General features: G+C 43.4%; 1 protein-coding gene across 50 annotated transcripts; it reads left to right on the top strand.

Moving 5' to 3' along the window:
- Positions 1 to 497: 497 nt before the first annotated feature.
- LOC126237333 (putative per-hexamer repeat protein 5) lies at positions 498 to 20,921 on the top strand. Of its 50 annotated transcripts, XM_049947347.1 has the most exons (5): positions 498 to 571; positions 18,989 to 19,499; positions 19,668 to 19,709; positions 19,836 to 19,874; positions 19,917 to 20,921. In XM_049947347.1, exons 1-5 carry the CDS (start codon positions 527 to 529, stop codon positions 20,840 to 20,842), a joined length of 1,563 nt encoding a protein of 520 aa, XP_049803304.1. In that variant the 5' UTR covers positions 498 to 526; the 3' UTR covers positions 20,843 to 20,921. The 50 variants fall into 50 exon arrangements, with proteins under 50 accessions (XP_049803304.1, XP_049803298.1, XP_049803305.1 ...); XM_049947341.1 differs by having other exon boundaries at positions 18,989 to 20,045; positions 20,298 to 20,423; positions 20,508 to 20,921; XM_049947348.1 differs by having other exon boundaries at positions 18,989 to 20,045; positions 20,340 to 20,423; positions 20,508 to 20,921.
- The last annotated feature ends 1,066 nt before the right edge of the window (positions 20,922 to 21,987 follow it).

Consider the following 21,987-nt stretch of genomic DNA (forward strand, 5'->3'; position numbering starts at 1 on the left):
GAAGTAGAAATGAAAGGGGGAAAACAACTTTTTCTTGCAATGCTGCACTACTCTCCGCTCTCTGCCGTCAGTTTGTCCACATTCCGAATCGACGAAACGTTTTTTCACTCAGTCCGTAAAATAAGTTGGTGTTTTTTTTTTTTTTTTTTTTCCAAGTCATCCTTCAGTGAACCCGCGTTAGACTACTGGCATGGTACTGGTCGCCAGGAAAAGAAAACATGTTTGCGAAGAAATGTCATGCAATTTTAGACTGTTCATTGTCAACGTTGTCACAGCTGGTTAAACATATAATGCAGACACCACACTTCATATATGTAGAATGAGCTGTTCTCAATGTCATGCAATGTCAGGCTGTTCATTGTCAACGTTGTCACAGCTGGTTAAACACATAATGTAGACACCACACTTCATATATGTAGAATGAGCTGTTCTCAGGGGCGGAAGAAAAGACAGCTGGTAGCAACACGCAACTGCGAACAACTATAAAAACTGTTGTCACGACTGAAGCCAGTCGCACTGCGTCAAGATGAAGGCGCCGGTCGTCATTCACTTCCTGTGCTTTGCCTTGGCCGTGAGTATAAGAAGTGTTGCTGTTACACTAGTTATAGTACTAAATACTAAGAATCCAACTTTTAGGTATTAGTAGTTTTGTGCCTTAGAGATACCAATTATTACGACTCGCTACCCGCATCTAACTGTGGTACAGCAACCGTTGCGTTATTATTTACCCCATTGAGTCTGTCACAATATAAACGTTACGGCATGTACCCTACTCTGAAAATTGTGCGCACTACATTTTCCTGGTTCACAAAATTCAGATATTTGGTATCTTATCTGAACGACGATCACAACTAATTTCCTCGAATGAAAGAAATTACATTCTTGAAAAGCTCTACTGTAAATACACTACTGGCCATTACAATTGCTACACCAAGAAGAAATGCATATGATAAACGGGTATTCATTGCACAAATATATTATACAAGAACTGACATGTGATTACTTTCTCACGCAATTTGGGTGCATATATCCTGAGAAATCAGTACCCAGAACAACCACCTCTGGCCCTTATAACGGCCTTGATACGCCTGGGCATTGAGTCAAACAGAGCTTGGATGGAGTGTACAGGTACAGCTGCCCATGCAGCTTCAACACGATACCACAGTTCACCAAGAGTAATGACTGGCGTATTGTGACGAACCAGTTGTTCGGCCACCATTGACCAGACGTTTTCAGTTGCTGAGAGATCTGGAGAATGTGCTGGCCAGGGCAGCAGTCGAATATTCTCTGTATCCGGAAAGACCCGTATAGAACCTGCAACATGTGGGCGTGCATTATCCTGCTGACATGTAGTGTTTCGCAGGGATCGAATGAAGAGTAGAGCAACGGGTCGTAACACATCTGAAATGTAAAGTCCACTGTTCAAAGTGCCGTCAATAAGAACAAAAAAGGTGACCGAGACGTGTAACCAATGGCACCCCATACCATCACGCCGGGTGATACAACAGTATGGCGATGACGAAAACACGTTTCCAATGTGTGTTGACCGCGATGTCGCCAAACACGGATGCGACCATCAGGATGTTGTAAACAGATCCTGGTTCAAATGGCTCTGAGCACTATGGGACTCAACATCTTAGGTCATAAGTCCCCTAGAACTTAGAACTACTTAAACCTAACTAACCTAAGGACACCACACACACCCACGCCCGAGGCAGGATTCGAACCCGCGACCGTAGCAGTCCCGCGGTTCCGGACTGCAGCGCCAGAACCGCTAGACCACCGCGGCCGGCAAACAGATCCTGGATTCATCCGCAAAAATGACGTTTTGCCATTCGTGCACCCAGGTTCGTCGTTGAGTACACCATCGCAGGCGGTCCTGCCTGTGATGCAGCGTCAAGGGTAACCGCAGCCATGGTCTCCGAGCTGATAATCCATGCTGCTGCAAACGTCGTAGAACTGTTCGTGAAGATAGTTGTTGTCTTGCAACCGTCCCCATCTGTTGACTCAGGGATCGAGACGTGGCTGCACGATCCGTTACAGCCATGCGGATAAGATGCCTGTCACCTCGACTGCCGTTGGGATCCAGCACGGCGTTCCGTATTACCCTTCTGAACCCACCGATTCCATATTCTGCTAACAGTCATTGGATCTCGACCAACGCGAGCAGCAATGTCGTGATACGATAAACCGTAATCGCGATAGGCTACAATCCGACCTTTATCAAAGTCGGAAACGAGATGGTACGCATTTCTTCTCCTTACACGAGGCATCACAATAACGTTTCACCAAGCAACGCCGGTCAAATGCCGTTTTTATATGAGAAATCGCTTGTAAACTTTCCTCATGTCAGCACGTTGTAGGTGTCGCCACCGGCGCCAACCTTGTGTGAATGCTCTGAAAATCTAATCATTTGCATATCACAGCGTCTTCTTCCTGTCGGTTAAATTTCAAGTCTGTAGCACGTCATCTTCGTGGTGTAGCACTCTTAATAGCTAGTAGTGTAGATGCTTGCTTAATATGAAAAACAACACTATGTTATCTGCATTAAGTAGGAAGAAAGCGTTGCTTTTGTCATCAAAAGTGACTTCTCCCATGGAGCAAACTTAGGAGCACCTAAATATCTGTTAAAACTAAACAAAACTCCGCCCGAACAGGCCATGAAGGCCCAACGGTACCGACCGGCCGCCGTGTCATCCTCAGCCCACTGGAGTCACTGGATGCAGATATGGAGGGGCATCTGGTCAGCACACTGCTCTCCCGGCGGTAGGTCAGTTTACGAGACCGGAGCAGCTGCTTTTCAATCAAGTAGCTCCTCAGTTTGCCCCACAAGGACTGCGTGCACCCGCTTGCCAAAAGAACTCAGAAGACCGGATGGTCACCCATCCAAGTGCTAGTCCAGCCTGACAGCGCTTAACTTTGGTGATCTGACGGGACCGGTGTTACCACTGCGGCCAAGGCCATTGGCCAAATATCTGTTAGTAGTTGAAAAATAAAAGTGATATGTCATTTAGAATATCATTGAGATAATTATGTTAAAAGGAAGATAAGTAGAGCGCCATTTGGCCATTTGACGACAGGCAAAAAAAAAAAAAGGTTCAAATGCGACTTAACTTCTGAAGTCATCAGTCCCCTAGAACTTAGAACTACTTAAACCTAACTAACTTAAAGACATCACACACATCGATGCCCGAGGCAGGATTCGAACCTGCGACCGTAGCGGTCGCTGCGGTTCCAGACTTTAGCGCCTAGAACCGCTCGGGCACTCCGACCGGCCCCAAAGAAAAGTTTCTGTATTTATTATCGAGTCTCGTTACATTATAGTATCTGCCACCAGCTTTTCTGGTCTTCTTTTTTGCTGATATTTACTAGAGAAACACATCTAGTCTGTAGAAAGCCCCAATGGCTATAAAGAGCAAGCCCCAACAGTTATAATGGACTAGTTAGTGTCAAAAATGTCTCACAGGAATAGACTTCTGGCATGATAATGGCTGTCATCACAGACGCTTAATATCCAGTTTTGAATCAGGGACCCGGGTTCCCGGGTTCGATTCCCGGCGGGGTCAGGGATTTTCTCTGCCTCGTGATGACTGGGTGTTGTGTGATGTCCTTAGGTTAGTTAGGTTTAAGTAGTTCTCAGTTCTAGGGGACTGATGACCATAGATGTTAAGTCCCATAGTCCTCAGAGCCATTTGAACCATTTTGAATCAGGGCCTCACTGCCATAGGTCAAAACTTTCCTCTTCAGATCCATTAGAGACTTAGTTTTGCGAAGTATGTTTCTGTCTACACAAGGCACATTCTAAAACAAAAGAAAAATACTCACCAAGCACGACGGAAATATCCGAATTGGACGGAAATCTGTATATATGCTGTAAATGTACAGACAGACAAATGATTAGTTTCAGAAGAAGTGGATGATTTACTCAAGAGAAAGAGCTTCACAAATTGAGCAAGTTAATAACGCGTCGGTGCATCTCTGGCAGTTATGCACGCAGTTATTCGGCTTCGCACTGACTGATAAAGTTGTTGAATGTCCTCCTGAGGGATATCGTGCTAAATTATATCCAAATGAATTGTTAGATCGTCAAAATCACGAGCTGGTTGGAGAACCCTGTCCATAATGCTCCAAACGTTCTCAATTGGGAAGAGATCCGGTGACCTTGCACCACAAAGTACGTTTTGGAAAGCAAGAAGACAAGTAGTAGAAACTATCGCCGTTAGCGAACGGCCATTATCTTACTGAAGTGTAAGCCCAGGGCGGCTTGGCACGAAGGGCAACAGAACGAGGCATACAATATCTTCGACGTACCATTGTGCAGTAAGGGTGCTGCGGATGACAACGAAAGGGAGGATTTGCTATGAAAAGAAATGGCACCATGATTATCACTCCTGATTGTTGCGCCGTATGGCGTGCGACAGTCAAGTTGTTATCCAACCGCTGCCTGGGGCGTCTCGAGACACGTCTTTGCTGGTCACTGGGGCTCAGTTCGAAGCGGGACTCATCACTGAAGACACTTCTTGGCCCAGTCAATGAGATTCCAGGCCGAAGACGTGCCTGGAGACGCCCGGACAGTATTGGGATACCAACCTGGCGTACGGCCCGACATACGTGAGTTATGGTGTGGGGTGCCATTTCATTTCACAGCACGACCTCTTTGGTTTCATCCGCGCACTCTTTCAGCACTGCGGTGCGTTCATGATGTTCTACGCCCCGTTTTGTTGTCTCTTGTGTAAGCCAGTCTGGGCTGATATTTCAGCAAGATAACGTTCGCCCGCACATGGTGAGAGTTTCTACTGCTTGTAATTGTGCTTGCAAAGTCCTATCATGGCCTTTAAGGTCACCAGATCTCTCCCCAACTGAAAATATTTGGAGCATTATCAGTAGGTGAACCGTGATTTATTTTCAAAGAACATTCTTAAGAATTTACTTTATTTACTAGCGATTCATCAATAACATTAACACATTTAATCACACTATGTAAACATGGAAGTAGTTGCCAGGGAGTAACTGATGAAATCATAATCAAATTACTTTTAACAAATGGGAATTTTATTCACTTTAATAGCGTTTAAAAGCATTTTTTAAAAGAAACAGATTTAAAATTATAATCAGAAAGCACCCTCTAAATATCAAGGTTACAATTTATTCAGAGGCAGAAAGAAACAAGTTTTGACTGTATGAGCTTTTGGGCAGCGAACCTTGCCGCTCCCTTTTGACACGGCCGTAGTTACGACCGCTCACAACAGCCTATGAAAGACTACACTGGTGCAAATCTGCAACACACCAGATTACTTTAAACTAAGAGTTTTAACAATTTACACAAGCACACAAACTATGCACCCCCCGTAGGAGGGATGGAAATTGTACAAAACACTAACAATTATAACATTGACCTTGCCACCGTAGGTGCAACTTGATTTTAACTTCTAAGAAAAGCCTTACAGTGAAAGGGTGGCAACTTTATATACTAAAATGATCATTTAAATAAAAGCCCATGAAATGCAATCTTATATAAAATTCTACAAGGTTGGCCAAACAATAGTTAGGATGTTCTACAGTACACAGATACCGACTCTTAAGATCATAGGCAATAATATCAAAGTTCCCAAAGATCAAAACATATTTCAGGTATTAGGCCGTTAGACTCCAAGCAATAAATTCGTTAATACACCAAATCCGACAAACGTGACAGAGGCAGCTACTAACGTACGGTAGATTGATAGGGACATTGCCGAACAACCCGAACCGCAGGTTGCTCTAACCCGCCCCTACTCCACAAGGGAAAAATGGACCAACCAATTTATAAACAACCACCTTCCCGCGGGTGGGAAAACGGAGAAGAATGGGGGGACGACCCCAAAGCAAAACGGCTGGTAACCTCACCAAGAAAACAAGTAGAATTTAACAAGGGTAAATCAAACAACATGTCACCAATCACTTAACTTCTAATAAACTGCGATTTCTCGGGAAGACCTGGCGCAGCACCCCCCCCCCCCCCCCCCCCCCAAATCGCTCTCCAAGAACCGTCCGCTGGCAGCCGCTTCAACGGACGCAGGAAGGCGCGCCGATCTCCCGTCTCATGGCGTCGCAGATCGCACCGGCCAGACTGATGTCGTGGGTTTACTCCTGTTGCTCTCGTGTCGACCGCGAGGTCACTACCCCTCGCTATACGCCGCGGCCCACTGGACTCACTTGGCGACCTCAGATGTGCCGACGCTCAAGGCGGACAAGTCATTTTGTGTCTCAGTGCGCGACCGACCAACCGATCGATCGAACCGCCAATGACCATTGCCTGAGCAAAGTCGAGCAGACTGGCGGCCTAACGCGCAGACTCAGAGATGCAGGAACTAAGCCCCGACCGGGCGACCACTCCCTGAGTTCTCTTACTGGCGGAGTGGGAAGACTCTCATTTTCCTGGCTTTAAAGGTTGATCCGAACATATTAGCACTCAGAACGACAGACAGACACTAACTGCCTAACAAATGCGGACGAGAGACAGACTAGCAAGCTGGGGACGAGAGACTGACCCAGACTGACCGACTGGCGAGCTCATAGCGCCCCTTAAATGCACGTGAAAGGGCAACCTTTCCCCTTTCCCACCAGAGGGAGACACCAAAGCTGCTATTGCCACAGCGGCGCCACCGCCAGAAACGGAGGGCGACTGCTTCACACTACGAGCTGCGGCGCGCTCTTCAAAACAGCAATTTCTACCACGGACCAGTGGGGGAATTTGACGATCTACAGCACCAGCTGGACAGAGTTAGGCACGATATCCCTCAGGAAGACATCCAACAACTCTATCAATCAACGCAAAGTCGATGAACTGCTTGCATAAGGGCCAGAGGTGGACCCACATTTATCGACTTGCTCAATTTGTGAAGTTCAATTTATTGAATGAATCATCCAATTTTTCTGAAACTGTAATCATTCCTCTGCCTGTATACGTACGTCACAGCTACCGATTTCTACCCTATTCGGATAATTCCTTAGTGATGCGTAGATCTTTATTTTTTTGTTTTAGACTTCACTACACATTTTGTTGTCTTAAAGTACCTGGAATATCAAAGCTTTTCCACGAATGTTGGTCTTCAGCTGTGACCATCAATATAGCTCCTGTTTGAAACTTGGGTTTCTCCCGGCATGCAAAACGTTCAAACAGATTACGGGAATGCAGCCGAGTGACGTCTTCGATAAATACCGATATTTAGACAGGTGAACACACCGTCATTTTCAAGGCGTAGCTGCCACGAGAGAGTGCTGTGACAAGAAAATGTGCTGTTACGGTTGTTGGTCGATTTAGTCCCGCCTACTTGTAAAGCGCTCTCTCGTTGTAGCTGTTGCCTGAAAATAACCGAATGTGCATCTGTAAAAATATCGGCTGGTGTCCAATTCGTCAGTCGGCTGCGTTACCGTCAGTTGTTTGAACATAATCCCAGTTTGTTTTCTAGTGTCATCCAGGTTCTACTAGGTCGTTCTAATAGTCTGATCTAAACCAGTTTCTTGGTTCACCCATCGCCTATTCACGAGGTCATATGTCCCGGTCTCATCCAATTCATTTATCACTACAGTTATAATTAAATTTTTAATGCATTTTTTCCACTGAACCGTGTGTTTTATCCTGTTTCTCGTAACATGTATTTCTCCATTAATCTCTGATCGACACTAATTTGTCCTTTATATTCGACATGACTCCACGTCATAAGCCAGAATAGGTAACAAGGTGAGTGGAAACATTTCTTCCCAGACCTATCGGAAGATTAATTTAGAAAGCCCTATTTAGTTTACCATAAGCACTGCAGCTCACTTTCCCCTGTCTGTTTACTTTTTACTTGTCCGTCTAGTCATTAGCTTCAACTGCCCAAAATAAAAATGAAACCTTATCACGTGATTCCATGTTTTCATTGTTAAGTAAATGGTACTCTTTCATTTTCCAGGTGATGATTACACATTACGTTAGTGATATTATTTTTGATTTGTAAACTGCTCTCGTACAACCTCGATCAAGATCCTACAGTGCATAATGAAGTATTTCTGCATTAGAGACAAACCGTAGAATATCATCAAGAAAATATCTAAAATCTACAATACATATCATACTCGCATGACAGCTGATGGTGTGTGGTGGAGGGTACTTCTGACACCACTAACTGATCCCCTCTGTCCTTTTCCATTCGTGAATGGCGCGATCGTCGGTAAACCTCTGTACTGGCTCTAATTTCTCGAATTTTGTCTTCGTAGCATTATTTTTTTTTTTTTGGGCATCAGTCTACTGACTGGTTTGATGCGACCCGCCACGAATTCCTTTCCTGTGCTAACCTCTTCATCTCGGAGTAGCACTTGCAACCTACGTCCTCAATTATTTGCTTGACGTATTCCAATCTCTGTCTTCCTCTACAGTTTTTGCCCTCTACAGCTCCCTCTAGTACCATGGAAGTCATTCCCTCATGTCTTAGCAGATGTCCTATCATCCTGTCCCTTCTCCTTATCAGTGTTTTCCACATATTCCTTTACTCTCCGATTCTGCATAGAACCTCCTCATTCCTTACCTTATCAGTCCACCTAATTTTCAACATTCTTCTATAGCACCACATCTCAAATGCTTCGATTCTCTTCTGTTCCGGTTTTCCCACAGTCCATGTTTCACTACCATAAAATGCTGTACTCCAGACGTACATCTTCAGAAATTTCTTCCTCAAATTAAGGCCGGTATTTGATATTAGTAGACTTCTCTTGGCCAGAAATGCCTTTTTTGCCATAGCGAGTCTGCTTTTGATGTCCTCCTTGCTCCGTCCGTCATTGGTTATTTTACTGCCTAGGTAGCAGAATTCCTTAACTTCATTGACTTCGTGACCATCAATTCTGATGTTAAGTTTCTCGCTGTTCTCATTTCTACTACTTCTCATTACCTTCGTCTTTCTCCGATATACTCTCAAACCATACTGTTTACTCATTAGACTGTTCATTCCGTTCAGCAGATCATTTAATTCTTCTTCACTTTCACTCATGATAGCAATGTCATCAGCGAATCGTATCATTGACATCCTTTCACCTTGTATTTTAATTCCACTCCTGAACCTTTCTTTTATTTCCATCATTGCTTCCTCGATGTACAGATTGAAGAGTAGGGGCGAAAGGCTACAGCCTTGTCTTACACCCTTCTTAATACGAGCACTTCGTTCTTGATCGTCCACTCTTATTATTCCCTCTTGGTTGTTGTACATATTGTATATGACCCGTCTCTCCCTATAGCTTACCCCTACTTTTTTCAGAATCTCGAACAGCTTGCACCATTTTATATTGTCGAACGCTTTTTCTAGGTCGACAAATCCTATGAAAGTGTCTTGATTTTTCTTTAGCCTTGCTTCCATTATTAGCCGTAACGTCAGAATTGCCTCTCTCGTCCCTTTACTTTTCCTAAAGCCAAACTGATCGTCACCTAGCGCATTCTCAATTTTCTTTTCCATTCTTCTGTATATTATTCTTGTAGGCAGCTTCGATGGATGAGCTGTTAAGCTGATTGTGCGATAATTCTCGCACTTGTCAGCTCTTTCCGTCTTCGGAATTGTGTGGATGATGCTTTTCCGAAAGTCAGGTGGTATGTCGCCAGACTCATATATTCTACACACCAACGTGAACAGTCGTTTTGTTGCCACTTCCCCCAATGATTTTAGAAATTCTGATGGAATGTTATCTATCCCTTCTGCCTTATTTGACCGTAAGTCCTCCAAAGATCTTTTAAATTCCGATTCTAATACTGGATCACCTATCTCTTCTAAATCGACTCCTGTTTCTTCTTCTATCACATAAGACAAATCTTCACCCTCATTGAGGCTTTCAATGTATTCTTTCCACCTATCTGCTCTCTCCTCTGCATTTAACAGTGGAATTCCCGTCGCATTCTTAACGTTACCATGGTTGCTTTTAATGTCACCAAAGGTTGTTTTGACTTTCCTCTATGCTGAGTATGTCCTTCCGACAATCATATCTTTTTCGATGTCTTCACATTTTTCCTGCAGCCATTTCGTCTTAGCTTCCCTGCACTTCCTATTTATTTCATTCCTCATCGACTTGTATTTCTGTATTCCTGATTTTCCCGGAACATGTTTGTACTTCCTCCTTTCATCAATCAACTGAAGTATTTCTTCTGTTACCCATGGTTTCTTCGCAGCTACCTTCTTTGTACCTATGTTTTCCTTCCCAACTTCTGTGATGGCCCTTTTTAGAGATGTCCATTCCTCTTCAACTGTACTGCCTACTGCGCTATTCCTTATTGCTGTATCTATAGCGTTAGAGAACTTCAAACGTATCTCGTCATTCCTTAGTACTTCCGTATCCCACTTCTTTGCGTATTGATTCTTCCTGACTAATGTCTTGAACTTCAGCCTACTCTTCATCACTACTGTATTGTGATCTGAGTCTATATCTGCTCCTGGGTACGCCTTACAGTCCAGTATCTGATTTCGGAATCTCTGTCTGACCATGATGTAATCTAATTGAAATCTTTCCGTATCTCCCGGCCTTTTCCAAGTATACCTTCTCCTCTTGTGATTCTTGAACAGGGCATTCGCTATTACTAGCTGAAACTTGTTACAGAACTCAATTAGTCTTTCTCCTCTTTCATTCCTTGTCCCAAGCCCATATTCTCCTGTAACCTTTTCTTCTACTCCTTCCCCTACAACTGCATTCCAGTCGCCCATGACTATCAGATTTTCGTCCCCCTTTACATACTGCATTACCCTTTCAATATCCTCATACACTTTCTCTATCTGTTCATCTTCAGCTTGCGACGTCAGCATGTATACCTGAACTATCGTTGTCGATGTTGGTCTGCTGTCGATTCTGATTAGAACAACCCGGTCACTGAACTGTTCACAGTAACACACCCTCTGCCCTACCTTCCTATTCATAACGAATCCTACACCTGTTATACCATTTTCTGCTGCTGTTGATATTACCCGATACTCATCTGACCAGAAATCCTTGTCTTCCTTCCACTTCACTTCACTGACCCCTACTATATCTAGATTGAGCCTTTACATTTCCCTTTTCAGATTTTCTAGTTTCCCTACCACGTTCAAGCTTCTGACATTCTACTCCCCGATTCGTTGAACGTTATCCTTTCGTTGATTATTCAATCTTTTTCTCATGGTAATCTCCCCCTTGGCAGTCCCCTCCCGGAGATACGAATGGGGGACTATTCCAGAATCTTTTGCCAATGGAGAGATCATCATTACACTTCTTCAGTTACAGGCCACATGTCCTGTGGGTACACGTTACGTGTCTTTAATTCAGTGGTTTCCATTGCCTTCTGCATCCTCATGTCTTTGATCATTGCTGATTCTTCCGCCTTTAGGGGCAATTTCCCACCCTTAGGACAAGAGAGTGCCCTGAACCTCTATCCGCTCCTCCGCCCTTATTATACGTGATGTATTTGGAAGTAAGTAACATGTTCTCCGACTCATCCCGGAAAGTGCTCTCTCAAAATTTCAATAGCAGACCTCTCCCTGATGTACAAAGCCCCTCTTGATGGTTCCGCTGTGTTCTCCGTTTTCTTCTTTCAAGGGCCTGAGAACATGCTCTATAACTTCTGGTAACATTTTTGATGATGTCGAATCTGTTCGTCTTTGTAACTTCCCTTTCATTTCTAAATTTCTCCCTACAATGATGAACAAAACCTGTTGTATTGTATATATTGATTGACTCACTCTTTAGTCATCCCGTTGAACAGTTAGGCACTAAATTGTACATTTGATGTGGGCTACGTCATTTATGCTACAAAAATTTAACATATAGTATTATTTACAGAATAAACAAACGTTGTAGGATAACATATTACAATGACTGAAGATGAAATCATACCGAGTATTCTATGACTACGGTATACATATCCTAAATATTTACATGTATGTTGCACAGGGACGAATAGAATATAGTGATTTAAAGCATTAGAAATTCATTTCTAAAAACTGCGTAAAGCTTAGTAATCCTGGGTTTGGCCCCTTGCTTAGCTTCTATTTATTGCCAGTCTCTCGTCCAGGGCGAAGTCCCAAGCGACTGGAAAAGAGCGCAGGGGACTCCTGAGTGTAAGAACGGTATAAGATCTGATCCACAAAATTACAGGCCAATATCCTTAAAGTCGGTTTGCTGCAGAATACTTATAAGTTCGAATATAATTTCATTGAGATAGAAACACTTCGGTCCACGAATCAGCACCGTTTTAGAAAGCACCGTTCGTGTGAGTTTCAGCTTTCCCTTTTCTGAAATGATATCCTGGGAACTATGAAAGAAGAACAACAGACACATTCCATATTCTTAGACTACCAGGGAGCATTTGACACGGTGCTGCACTGCAGACTTTTAACGAAAGGTAGATTATACCGAATATGAGTGGGTTGCCCCGATATGTGAGTGGCTCGAGATTCCTTAAAGAATACAACGCGGTACGTTGTCCTGGACAGCTGGTGTTCGTTAAGAGATGGACGTATCGTCAGCAGTTCCCAGGCAAATGTGATGGGACCGCTGTTGTTCTGTATGTACATTAACAGGCCGACCGATAGGGTGAGCAGCAATCGGGGGCTGTTTTCTGATGACACTGTAATGTCCAGGAACTGGCATCGTTGAGTAACTTTAGGAGGATACGCGAAGACTGAGAGATAATTTCAATTTGGTGTGATAAATGGCAGCCTGTCCTAAATGTAGAAAAATGTAATAACGTAGATGAGTTGGAAGAACAATCCTGTAATGATAGAATACACTATTAGTGGTACGCTGCTTGACACAGAGACGTCGATTGAATGTTTGGTCGTTACGTTGGAATGCGATATGAAACGGAAAGAGCACGTAATTTCAGTAACAGCAAATGCTAACGGTCTTCAGTTTACTGAGAAGATTTTAGGAATGTGTGGCTCTTCTATAGAGGAGACCACGTATAGAATACTAGCTCTGGAGTACTGCTGGAGTGTCTGCGATCACCATGTACTGTGTCGTAGCAAGCCCCGGCAAAACTGTTAATCTTTTTCCCACTTAAAAGTACATAATTCCCTTATAAGGTATTTAAGTGATCTAGACTTAGCGTCAATCTGTCTATCCCACAAGTCAATGATTCTTTCTGCTAATTCTCTCCAAATTAATTTTGCTTTACAATAACAAGTAGGGCATGACACAATAGAATACCTTACCACTAATAACTAATACACGAGCCGGAAGGCATGGCAAGAAAACTAAAATAGCTAGGTTGTAGCTCAGGACACAATACCCAAAGTTAAACCACTAGAGATGAAACACCAAGCTCCGAAACTAATACAAATATAAGTAATGAACAGGAGAAACAGGAAATGGAAACTTAAGGCACGCTGTACCAGGCTACACAAAACTGGCCACTGGACAAAATAGATCAGAACAGTTATTCAAGATCAGAAGTTAGAAGTCGGAATTGTTAATCAGTTAAGCACAACTGATGATAAAATGAGGTACGCACTTAGGATCTAATTCATACAGAATATTTTCGTACAACAACCTGTCTCAGAGAACAATACTAGCCGCTGGATGAGCCCTGCCGTTGTGGCAAATAATAAACGCCAAACAGGTGTTTGCACATCGGAAGTTTTCTGCCGAGCACAAGACACAACACCCTTCCCCGTGCACCACCGTCCAAAGGACTGCCTGCTTCCCGGGAACAGGAATTAATACCTCTCGTTGATAACAGGTCGCTGCAAAATGGTTCAAACGGCTCTGAGCACTATGGGACTTAACATCTGAGGTCATCAGTCCCCTAGACTTAGGACTACTTAAACCTAAATAACCTAAGGACAGCACACACATCCATGCCCGAGGCAGGATTCGAATCTGCGACCGTAGCGGTCGCGCGGTTCCAGACTGTGGCGCCTAGAAGCGCTCGGCCACAACGGCCGGCCGGTCACAGCAAGCTCAAGCCCTTACTCCACCTGGCTACCTCCACTGCTGGCCACGTGAAATGGACGCCCTGTCTTGTCCAACCGACTCACCTCTCAGTTGTTCTCTTGCTGTTGTGCCTCTTCATTGGCTTTCGGCATACCGCGCGCAACTCGTTTATTGTCCGGTTTCCCTGATGACTGCAGCCAACCTGTCGTCCACACACACACGAGGCTACTACCATCGGCCGACAGCAGCCAGACGCCATTGCTCACCAGCCAACTCACTGACCTAGCCACTCCTGTATGTAAACAAGACTGGCCGGTTTGCCATTCTTTGTCCAGCACCAAATGCAAAGTTCTGCAGCTGCTACCCACAGACCCCGGTGCTGCCGCTTCCTCGTCTCACACTACACTACACTCTCTGTTGCCTCTCGCAGCCACTGCTCGTCTCATCGTGGCAATGCGCTCAGCTATTCTGCGCTCTGATACGGCGGGAACGCACCACCAGCACTGGTGCCAGTTAGTCAGAAAGGCAGGACTTCAGCTGTGCCATGAATCGGTAATTCACGACACACAGCGTATTCGTTTTTACTAAGTTCGAACTGAGGCTATGAAATAATACTGTTCATGCTATGTTCTTTAACCTGACTACAGCAGATCGTTCAAATACCTTCCAGAAGGTAGAATAAATTGTTATTGAGCTATACAATGAGGTGACAAAAATCATGGGATACCTCCTAATAGCGCTACAGTCTGGAACCGAGCGACGGCTACGGTCGCAGGTTCGAATCCTGCCTCGGGCATGGATGTGTGTGTTATCCTTAGGTTAGTTAGGTTTAATTAGTTCTAAGTTCTAGGCGACTGATGACCTCAGAAGTTAAGTCGCATAGTGCTCCGAGCCATTTGAACCATTTTGAACCTCCTAATATCGTCTCGGACCCTCTTTTGCACGGCATAGTGCAACAGCTGGACGTGACGTGGACTCAACAAGCTGTTGGCAGTCCCCTACAGAAATATTGAGACATGCTGTCTCTACAACCGTCCATAATCGCGAAACTGTTGCCGGTGCAGGATTTTGTGCACGAACTGACGTTTATGTTCCATAAATGTTCCACGGGATCCATGTCGGGCGATCTGCGTGGCCACATCATTCAATCGAATTGTCCAGACCGAGCGAGGTGGCGCAGTGGGTAGCACACTGGATTCGCATTCGGGAGGACGAAGGTTCAAACCCGCGTCCGGCCATCCTGATTTAGGTTTTCCGTGATTTCCCTAAATCGCTTCAGGCAAATGCTGGGATGGTTCCTTTGAAAGGGAACGGCCGACTTTCTTCCCCATCCTTCCCTAATCCGATGGGACCGATGACCTCGCTCTTTGCCGGCCGAAGTGGCCGTGCGGTTAAAGGCGCTGCAGTCTGGAACCGCAAGACCGCTACGGTCGCAGGTTCGAATCCTGCCTCGGGCATGGATGTTTGTGATGTCCTTAGGTTAGTTAGGTTTAACTAGTTCTAAGTTCTAGGGGACTAATGACCTCAGCAGTTGAGTCCCATAGTGCTCAGAGCCATTTGAACCATTTTGAACCTCGCTCTTTGGTCCTCTCCCACAAATCAACCAACCATCGAGTTTTCCAGAAAGTTCTTCAGACCAATCGCCAACAATTGTGGACCTGTGATATGGCGCATTGTCATTCATTAAAAGTGGTTCAAATGGCTCTGAGCACTATGGGAGTTAACTTCTGAGGTCATCAGTTCCCTAGAACTTAAAACTACTTAAACCTAACTAAGTTAAGGACATCACACACATACAAATTCCATTATCAGACGTTACAAGAGAGCCGTTGCGCATCACGAAGAGATTTACTACTGAAATTACATACAGACAACATATTACTTACCCTCTCCCCCCAAATGGGTCTCGCCTAACGACCACGAGGAGAAAATTCTAGAAATTAGAGCCAATATAGAGGCTTACCGACAACCATTTTTCTCACGCACTATTCATGATTGGAACCGGGTTGGGGGGGGGGGGGTTAATTGTGCGAAAAGTACCCTCCGACATTTACTATCAGGCGGCTTACTGAGTATTGCGTAGATGTAGATGTATTTTACACAGTATTGCTTGTCCGTTAGCACAGACAACTCTAGGCAAACGCCGCTGCTCTCGAACGTTAAGTGAAGATCTTCGGCCACTGCGTTGTCCGTGGTGATAGGTAAAGCCTGAAATGTGGTATTCTCGGCACACTCTTGACACCGTGGATCTCGGACATTTGAAATCCCTAACGATTTCCGAAATAAAATGTCCAATGCGTCTAACTCCAAGAACCACTCCGCGTCCAAAGTCTTAATTGCCGTCGTGCGGCCACAATCACGTCGGAAACCTTTTCACGCGGACCACCTGAGTACGGGTGACAGCCAGGCCCATTCACTGCTCTTTTGTACCTTGTTTACTCGATACTACTGCCGTTTATATATGTGAATATCACTATTCCGTGACTTTTGTCACCTCATTGACATTTTCTGTCTCAGATTTTTACTATTTTTGCCTTTTACCAACTTTTTCGCCAGTATAGTCATAATGTACTTTTGCTAAAGGGCTGTTACAAATGGGTTGTTAGACTACGAGTCAAAAACTTTTCAAAAATACGAAGGCATCTTGAAAAGTAATGCCTCCATTTTTTATGTGAAAACTCTTGCAGCATTTTAAATAAAACAACCATAATTAACATTCTACATCCTTATTTTTCACGTACCCGCCGCAAGAAAGCTCCGAATTGTAGAATGTAACATGGCGCTGAGTAACGCAGCTATGTCGGTGCCTGAGGAACCTCGTGCTGTGAATCGAGTTCCGAATTCGGAGAGTTCTTCGATACATGGGAGGACTCTCTCGTTCAACTGGATCACACACGAGCGTTGAGACATCTGCAATAATCAGACGCCTTGAGTTCGCTATCACAGATCATCCTTGATACAGTCCTGACTTGGCCCCATCCGATTTTCATCTGTTTCCAAAACTTAAAGAACACCTTCGAGAATTTCACATGCATAGTGATGAAGCGGTGCAAACATAGGTGAGGTTGTCAAACTTACGGCAGTGACGGTATCAGAAAACTGGTCTCTTGTTGGGACAAATGAAATGTGTGGGAAATCTTATGGGATTTAACTGCTAAGGTCATCAGTCCCTAAGCTTACACACTATTTAACCTAAATTATCCTAAGGACAAACACACACACCCATGCCCGAGGGAGGACTCGAACCTCCGCTGGGACCAGCCGCACAGTCCATGACTGCAGCGCCTGAGACCGCTCGGCTAATCTTGTTGGGAGAAATGTCTTCATCGCCAGCGTGATAAATACGTACACATGAAGAATAAAAATATAGGATGTTAATGAAGTTTGCTTTTTTTAAAAGAGCTTGGAAAGTTTTCACAAAGAAAATTCTGAGGCATTACTTTTCAGCACGCCCTCGTATACGACTGCTGCTTTTCAAATGCTTCTGAAATCTTCCACAATAAACTATAACGTATCTCATGAGCCACCAGTGGAAATGGCTGCAGAGCCAAATAAACCACTTATGTTTTCCGGGATATAACAACTTAATTTTTAGTTTTAAACTTTTGTATTAATCGCATAATTAAAGAGAAGTGAAGGAACATCATAAAATATACGTTTTACCTTTCTTTACGTACGAAAGTGTTGCTACTGAACATAAAACAACACATATGTAACGTAAATGTGTTGTTTATAGACGACACATTTTTTTCAACACAAAACTAAGCCTGAGTTGTATAGATGTAGTGATTCTGTGAATACAGTTTGCATGTCAAGTGAGCTTGGAGCATTCTGCTGAATAGGGTATAAAGTTTCAATAATAAATACGTAAAATCATGTACGTCACTCAAGGTTTGTGTAGAGACAGAGGCAATAGCTGGGGATGGCGGATAAAGGGGTATACTACAATGTATGCTGTCACTCTCTTCATTAATGCTTCAATCAGCTTGTCAGTTTCAAATGACGGAACCGCTTTACTTGAGAAGTGAAAGCTGAAACGTTTGGTTTAATAAACGAAGAACAATAGCATCAGCATACTGAAAATCCTTTAGCATGCTACCTCAGATTATGAAAAGAAAACAGAAAATAACGAGGAGTAAAATATTTATGCCAGAAAAAAGGAGGAATTCCCAAATACTCACATCATACTGTAGGCGATGAATGCGACGTTTTGTAAAAAGGAAAGTGAAATCAGGTACTAGTGGCAGCCTAAAAGAGCAATGCGATACTAGGAAAATGGAAGTGAGACCTCTTATTGAATAGGAACAAGTGGTTCTCATTTAAGACGAATAAGCCAGATTATGATATCCTTGAAGATCTATCCGAATAAAAGAGAATTGGGTAAAACCTGTTACTAAATATAACAACTATGTGGGGTGTTATTTAGTCGTTAAGTGTTTTACACGTACTCGAACGTCTGAGAAATAAAAAACTTGAAGGCAGAGGCCCTAAAGAACACAGTTTCGAGACAGACTTCGGACGAATACAAGTTAGAGACCTACGATAATCTTCAAAAGAGCGTTGTTCTGTAGATTCTTGAATGATGCCAGCAGTCTGTACACCAACAAAGACACTGCAGGAGAGACCAGTGGAGAACTTAACGACACCACGGAAGGTAGCTGGAACTTTGGACGGGTTTATCATATAACGCCGCTAATTTCAATGTCTGTATCAAAAATACGCTTCGAGAATAGATCAAAGAATGTCGCGACTACAAATTTGTATGTCATGGGTATTTGAGCACAATCTTGTTTGTGGACAGCTAGAGTACATTATCTTTGGAAGAAAATATGGTAATGAGTTACCACAAATTCTGCATAAAACCTCATGATACGAAAAATTTATTGTTTAGTATATTACTATAATATTTCTAACAACAAAAGTTTCTTCCTACCACACTAATGAAATAATTTTTCACAACAACCCAGATTTCATTGCAACATGAATTACTGTCTATCATTGTGTCAGCTATCATTTACAAATGTTTTACTTATCACATACAATTAAACTACAGTAATTAATAATAAATCTCTTCTATCGGTTCCAGGCAACAATATGTGCTGGGCAGTCTACGAACTTGGGTATTCCAGACCTGCCTGGCAACTGGACAGGAAATGGAACAGACATCCCAGAACCACCTGGTAACTGGACAGGAAATGGAACAGATATCCCTGAACCTCCAGGCAACTGGACAGGAAATGGAACTGATATTCCAGAACCGCCAGGTAACTGGACAGGAAATGGCACAGTCATTCCAGAACCGCCAGGCAATTGGACAGGAAATGGAACTGATATTCCAGAACCACCTGGTAATTGGACAGGAAATGGAACAGATATCCCTGAACCACCTGGTAACTGGACAGGAAATGGGACAGATATCCCAGAACCACCTGGTAACTGGACAGGCAATGGTACAGACATTCCAGAACCACCTGGTAACTGGACAGGAAATGGAACAGATATCCCTGAACCACCTGGTAACTGGACAGGAAATGGAACAGATATCCCTGAACCACCTGGTAACTGGACAGGAAATGGAACAGACATTCCAGAACCGCCTGGTAACTGGACAGGAAATGGAACAGATATCCCTGAACCTCCAGGCAACTGGACAGGAAATGGAACTGATATTCCAGAACCGCCAGGTAACTGGACAGGAAATGGCACAGACATTCCAGAACCGTCAGGCAATTGGACAGGAAATGGAACTGATATTCCAGAACCACCTGGTAATTGGACAGGAAATGGAACAGATATCCCTGAACCACCTGGTAACTGGACAGGAAATGGGACAGATATCCCAGAACCCCCAGGTAATTGGACAGGAAATGGGACAGATATCCCTGAACCGCCAGGTAACTGGACAGGCAATGGTACAGACATTCCAGAACCACCTGGTAACTGGACAGGGAATGGAACAGATATCCCTGAACCTCCAGGCAACTGGACAGGAAATGGAACTGATATTCCAGAACCGCCAGGTAACTGGACAGGAAATGGCACAGACATTCCAGAACCGCCAGGCAATTGGACAGGAAATGGAACTGATATTCCAGAACCACCAGGTAATTGGACAGGAAATGGAACAGATATCCCTGAACCACCTGGTAACTGGACAGGAAATGGGACAGATATCCCAGAACCACCTGGTAACTGGACAGGGAATGGAACAGATATCCCTGAACCACCAGGCAACTGGACAGGAAATGGAACTGATATTCCAGAACCGCCAGGTAACTGGACAGGAAATGGCACAGACATTCCAGAACCGCCAGGCAATTGGACAGGAAATGGAACTGATATTCCAGAACCACCAGGTAATTGGACAGGAAATGGAACAGATATCCCTGAAACACCTGGTAACTGGACAGGAAATGGGACAGATATCCCAGAACCACCTGGTAACTGGACAGGGAATGGAACAGATATCCCTGAACCACCAGGTAACTGGACAGGCAATGGTACAGACATTCCAGAACCACCTGGTAACTGGAAAGGGAATGGAACAGATATCCCTGAACCACCTGGTAACTGGACAGGCAATGGTACAGACATTCCAGAACCACCCGGTAACTGGACTGGAAATGGAACAGATATCCCAGAACCACCAGGTAATTGGACTGGAAATGGAACAGGTTTGCCACTACAATCTGGCAACGTGGCTAGTAGCACATCTGGTATGCCTTTTGGGCCATCTAACTCTGTGGGAAGTGAAACGAATAATCCTGGTTCTCCTGAGTCACAGCAAGGGTTCCCTCCCAGTCTTAATATGCCATGGAATAATCTTTTGCCTCACAGAATAGAAAATCTTCCTGCCTTCAATCCTGGACTGAACCCAATTTTTAATTTTCTTCGTACTATACAACACCTGAATAACAGACGTCCCTTCTTTGTAATATAGAATGCAATGATTTTATTGCTATTAGTCCGTGTATCTTCTCTGTAGTGCATAGGAATAAATACTGGATTCAGTGTTCAAATTTGGTTGTTGTATTGCCTTTATTGTCTCTTGACAAACACTTAGTCTCATGATATTTTACTCCCAAATATCCTTTCTTCATGAATTAGTTACTGGTCTCTCACACTAACATTTCAGTAAAATGTGTCTCTGTGAATTTTCATTTCTTTCTGGTGTTTGACCAAAAATTGTGCATGCCATGAAGAGGGACTAAATTCATTCCTGCAATTACGGCAAAAGGACATATTATGCCCTTTATGTTGTTTGGGGATTTTGGAAGTTTATCAGCTACGAATGAAGCGATATTACTTTTGGAAAATATGTACAGAACTCTTTGTTTTTATTTTCGATTCAATATTCACAATAAAATATGTGTAATAAGTATTGTACGAGTATTACTCTATTGTTCTGGCCTTGAGATCAGTGGCAGTATGAACCAACTCCAAGGAACGACTGGTAATAAAATCTTTGTTTAGTTGCCTTTTTTAGATGATTATTTTATTAAAAGTACCTGTTGAGAAATTCGAAAATGATAATCTTTGAACCTGTAATCAATGTGTATGAAACTTTTTCATTCTGAAGTCTCTTTTCCTCCTAAACCTAGAATGTTTTTAAATTGCCTATATAATACTAACTAAGTTCTTTAAATGACGCCTTTGCTACTCTTAAGTAGAATTAATTAACGTATAGTATTTTAGATACGTTAACACATTTGTTAGTACTCTGTCCAGATTCAGAATGAATCAGTAGCGTAGTAAAAAACAGCTGCATTTAGTCTTCATCATGGAGAACAAAATTTAGTGCGACGATTTATGAAAGTAAAATGTAAACTCATATTTCTGCAAAATGTCATTCACAATATTTAAAATCAATAAAATTATTCTTATCTGTTGAGTGGTCTTTTGTATGGACGTGAGGATGGCTTTTACGTGAAACTTCTTAAAATCTTTGAGCATTTTCCTTTGGCTATCTCTCATATTTGTTCCAATCCATGTAAAAATGAGCAGTGTGAAATCTGGGCTCAGTAAGGTAAGGGAAAAGGTCGGTCTTGGGCCTTCAGAGAAAACACTAACGATCTCATAAAATAC

Source organism: Schistocerca nitens, chromosome 2 (genome assembly GCF_023898315.1).
Source record: "Schistocerca nitens isolate TAMUIC-IGC-003100 chromosome 2, iqSchNite1.1, whole genome shotgun sequence".
Taxonomy (NCBI): domain Eukaryota; kingdom Metazoa; phylum Arthropoda; class Insecta; order Orthoptera; family Acrididae; genus Schistocerca; species Schistocerca nitens.

Coding starts and splice junctions, on each gene's coding strand:
- LOC126237333 (XM_049947305.1), top strand. CDS start 527: ATGAAGGCGCCGGTCGTCATTCACTTCCTGTGCTTTGCCTTGGCC. Junction 572..18,988: donor TCCTGTGCTTTGCCTTGGCC/GTGAGTATAAGA, acceptor TATCGGTTCCAG/GCAACAATATGTGCTGGGCA.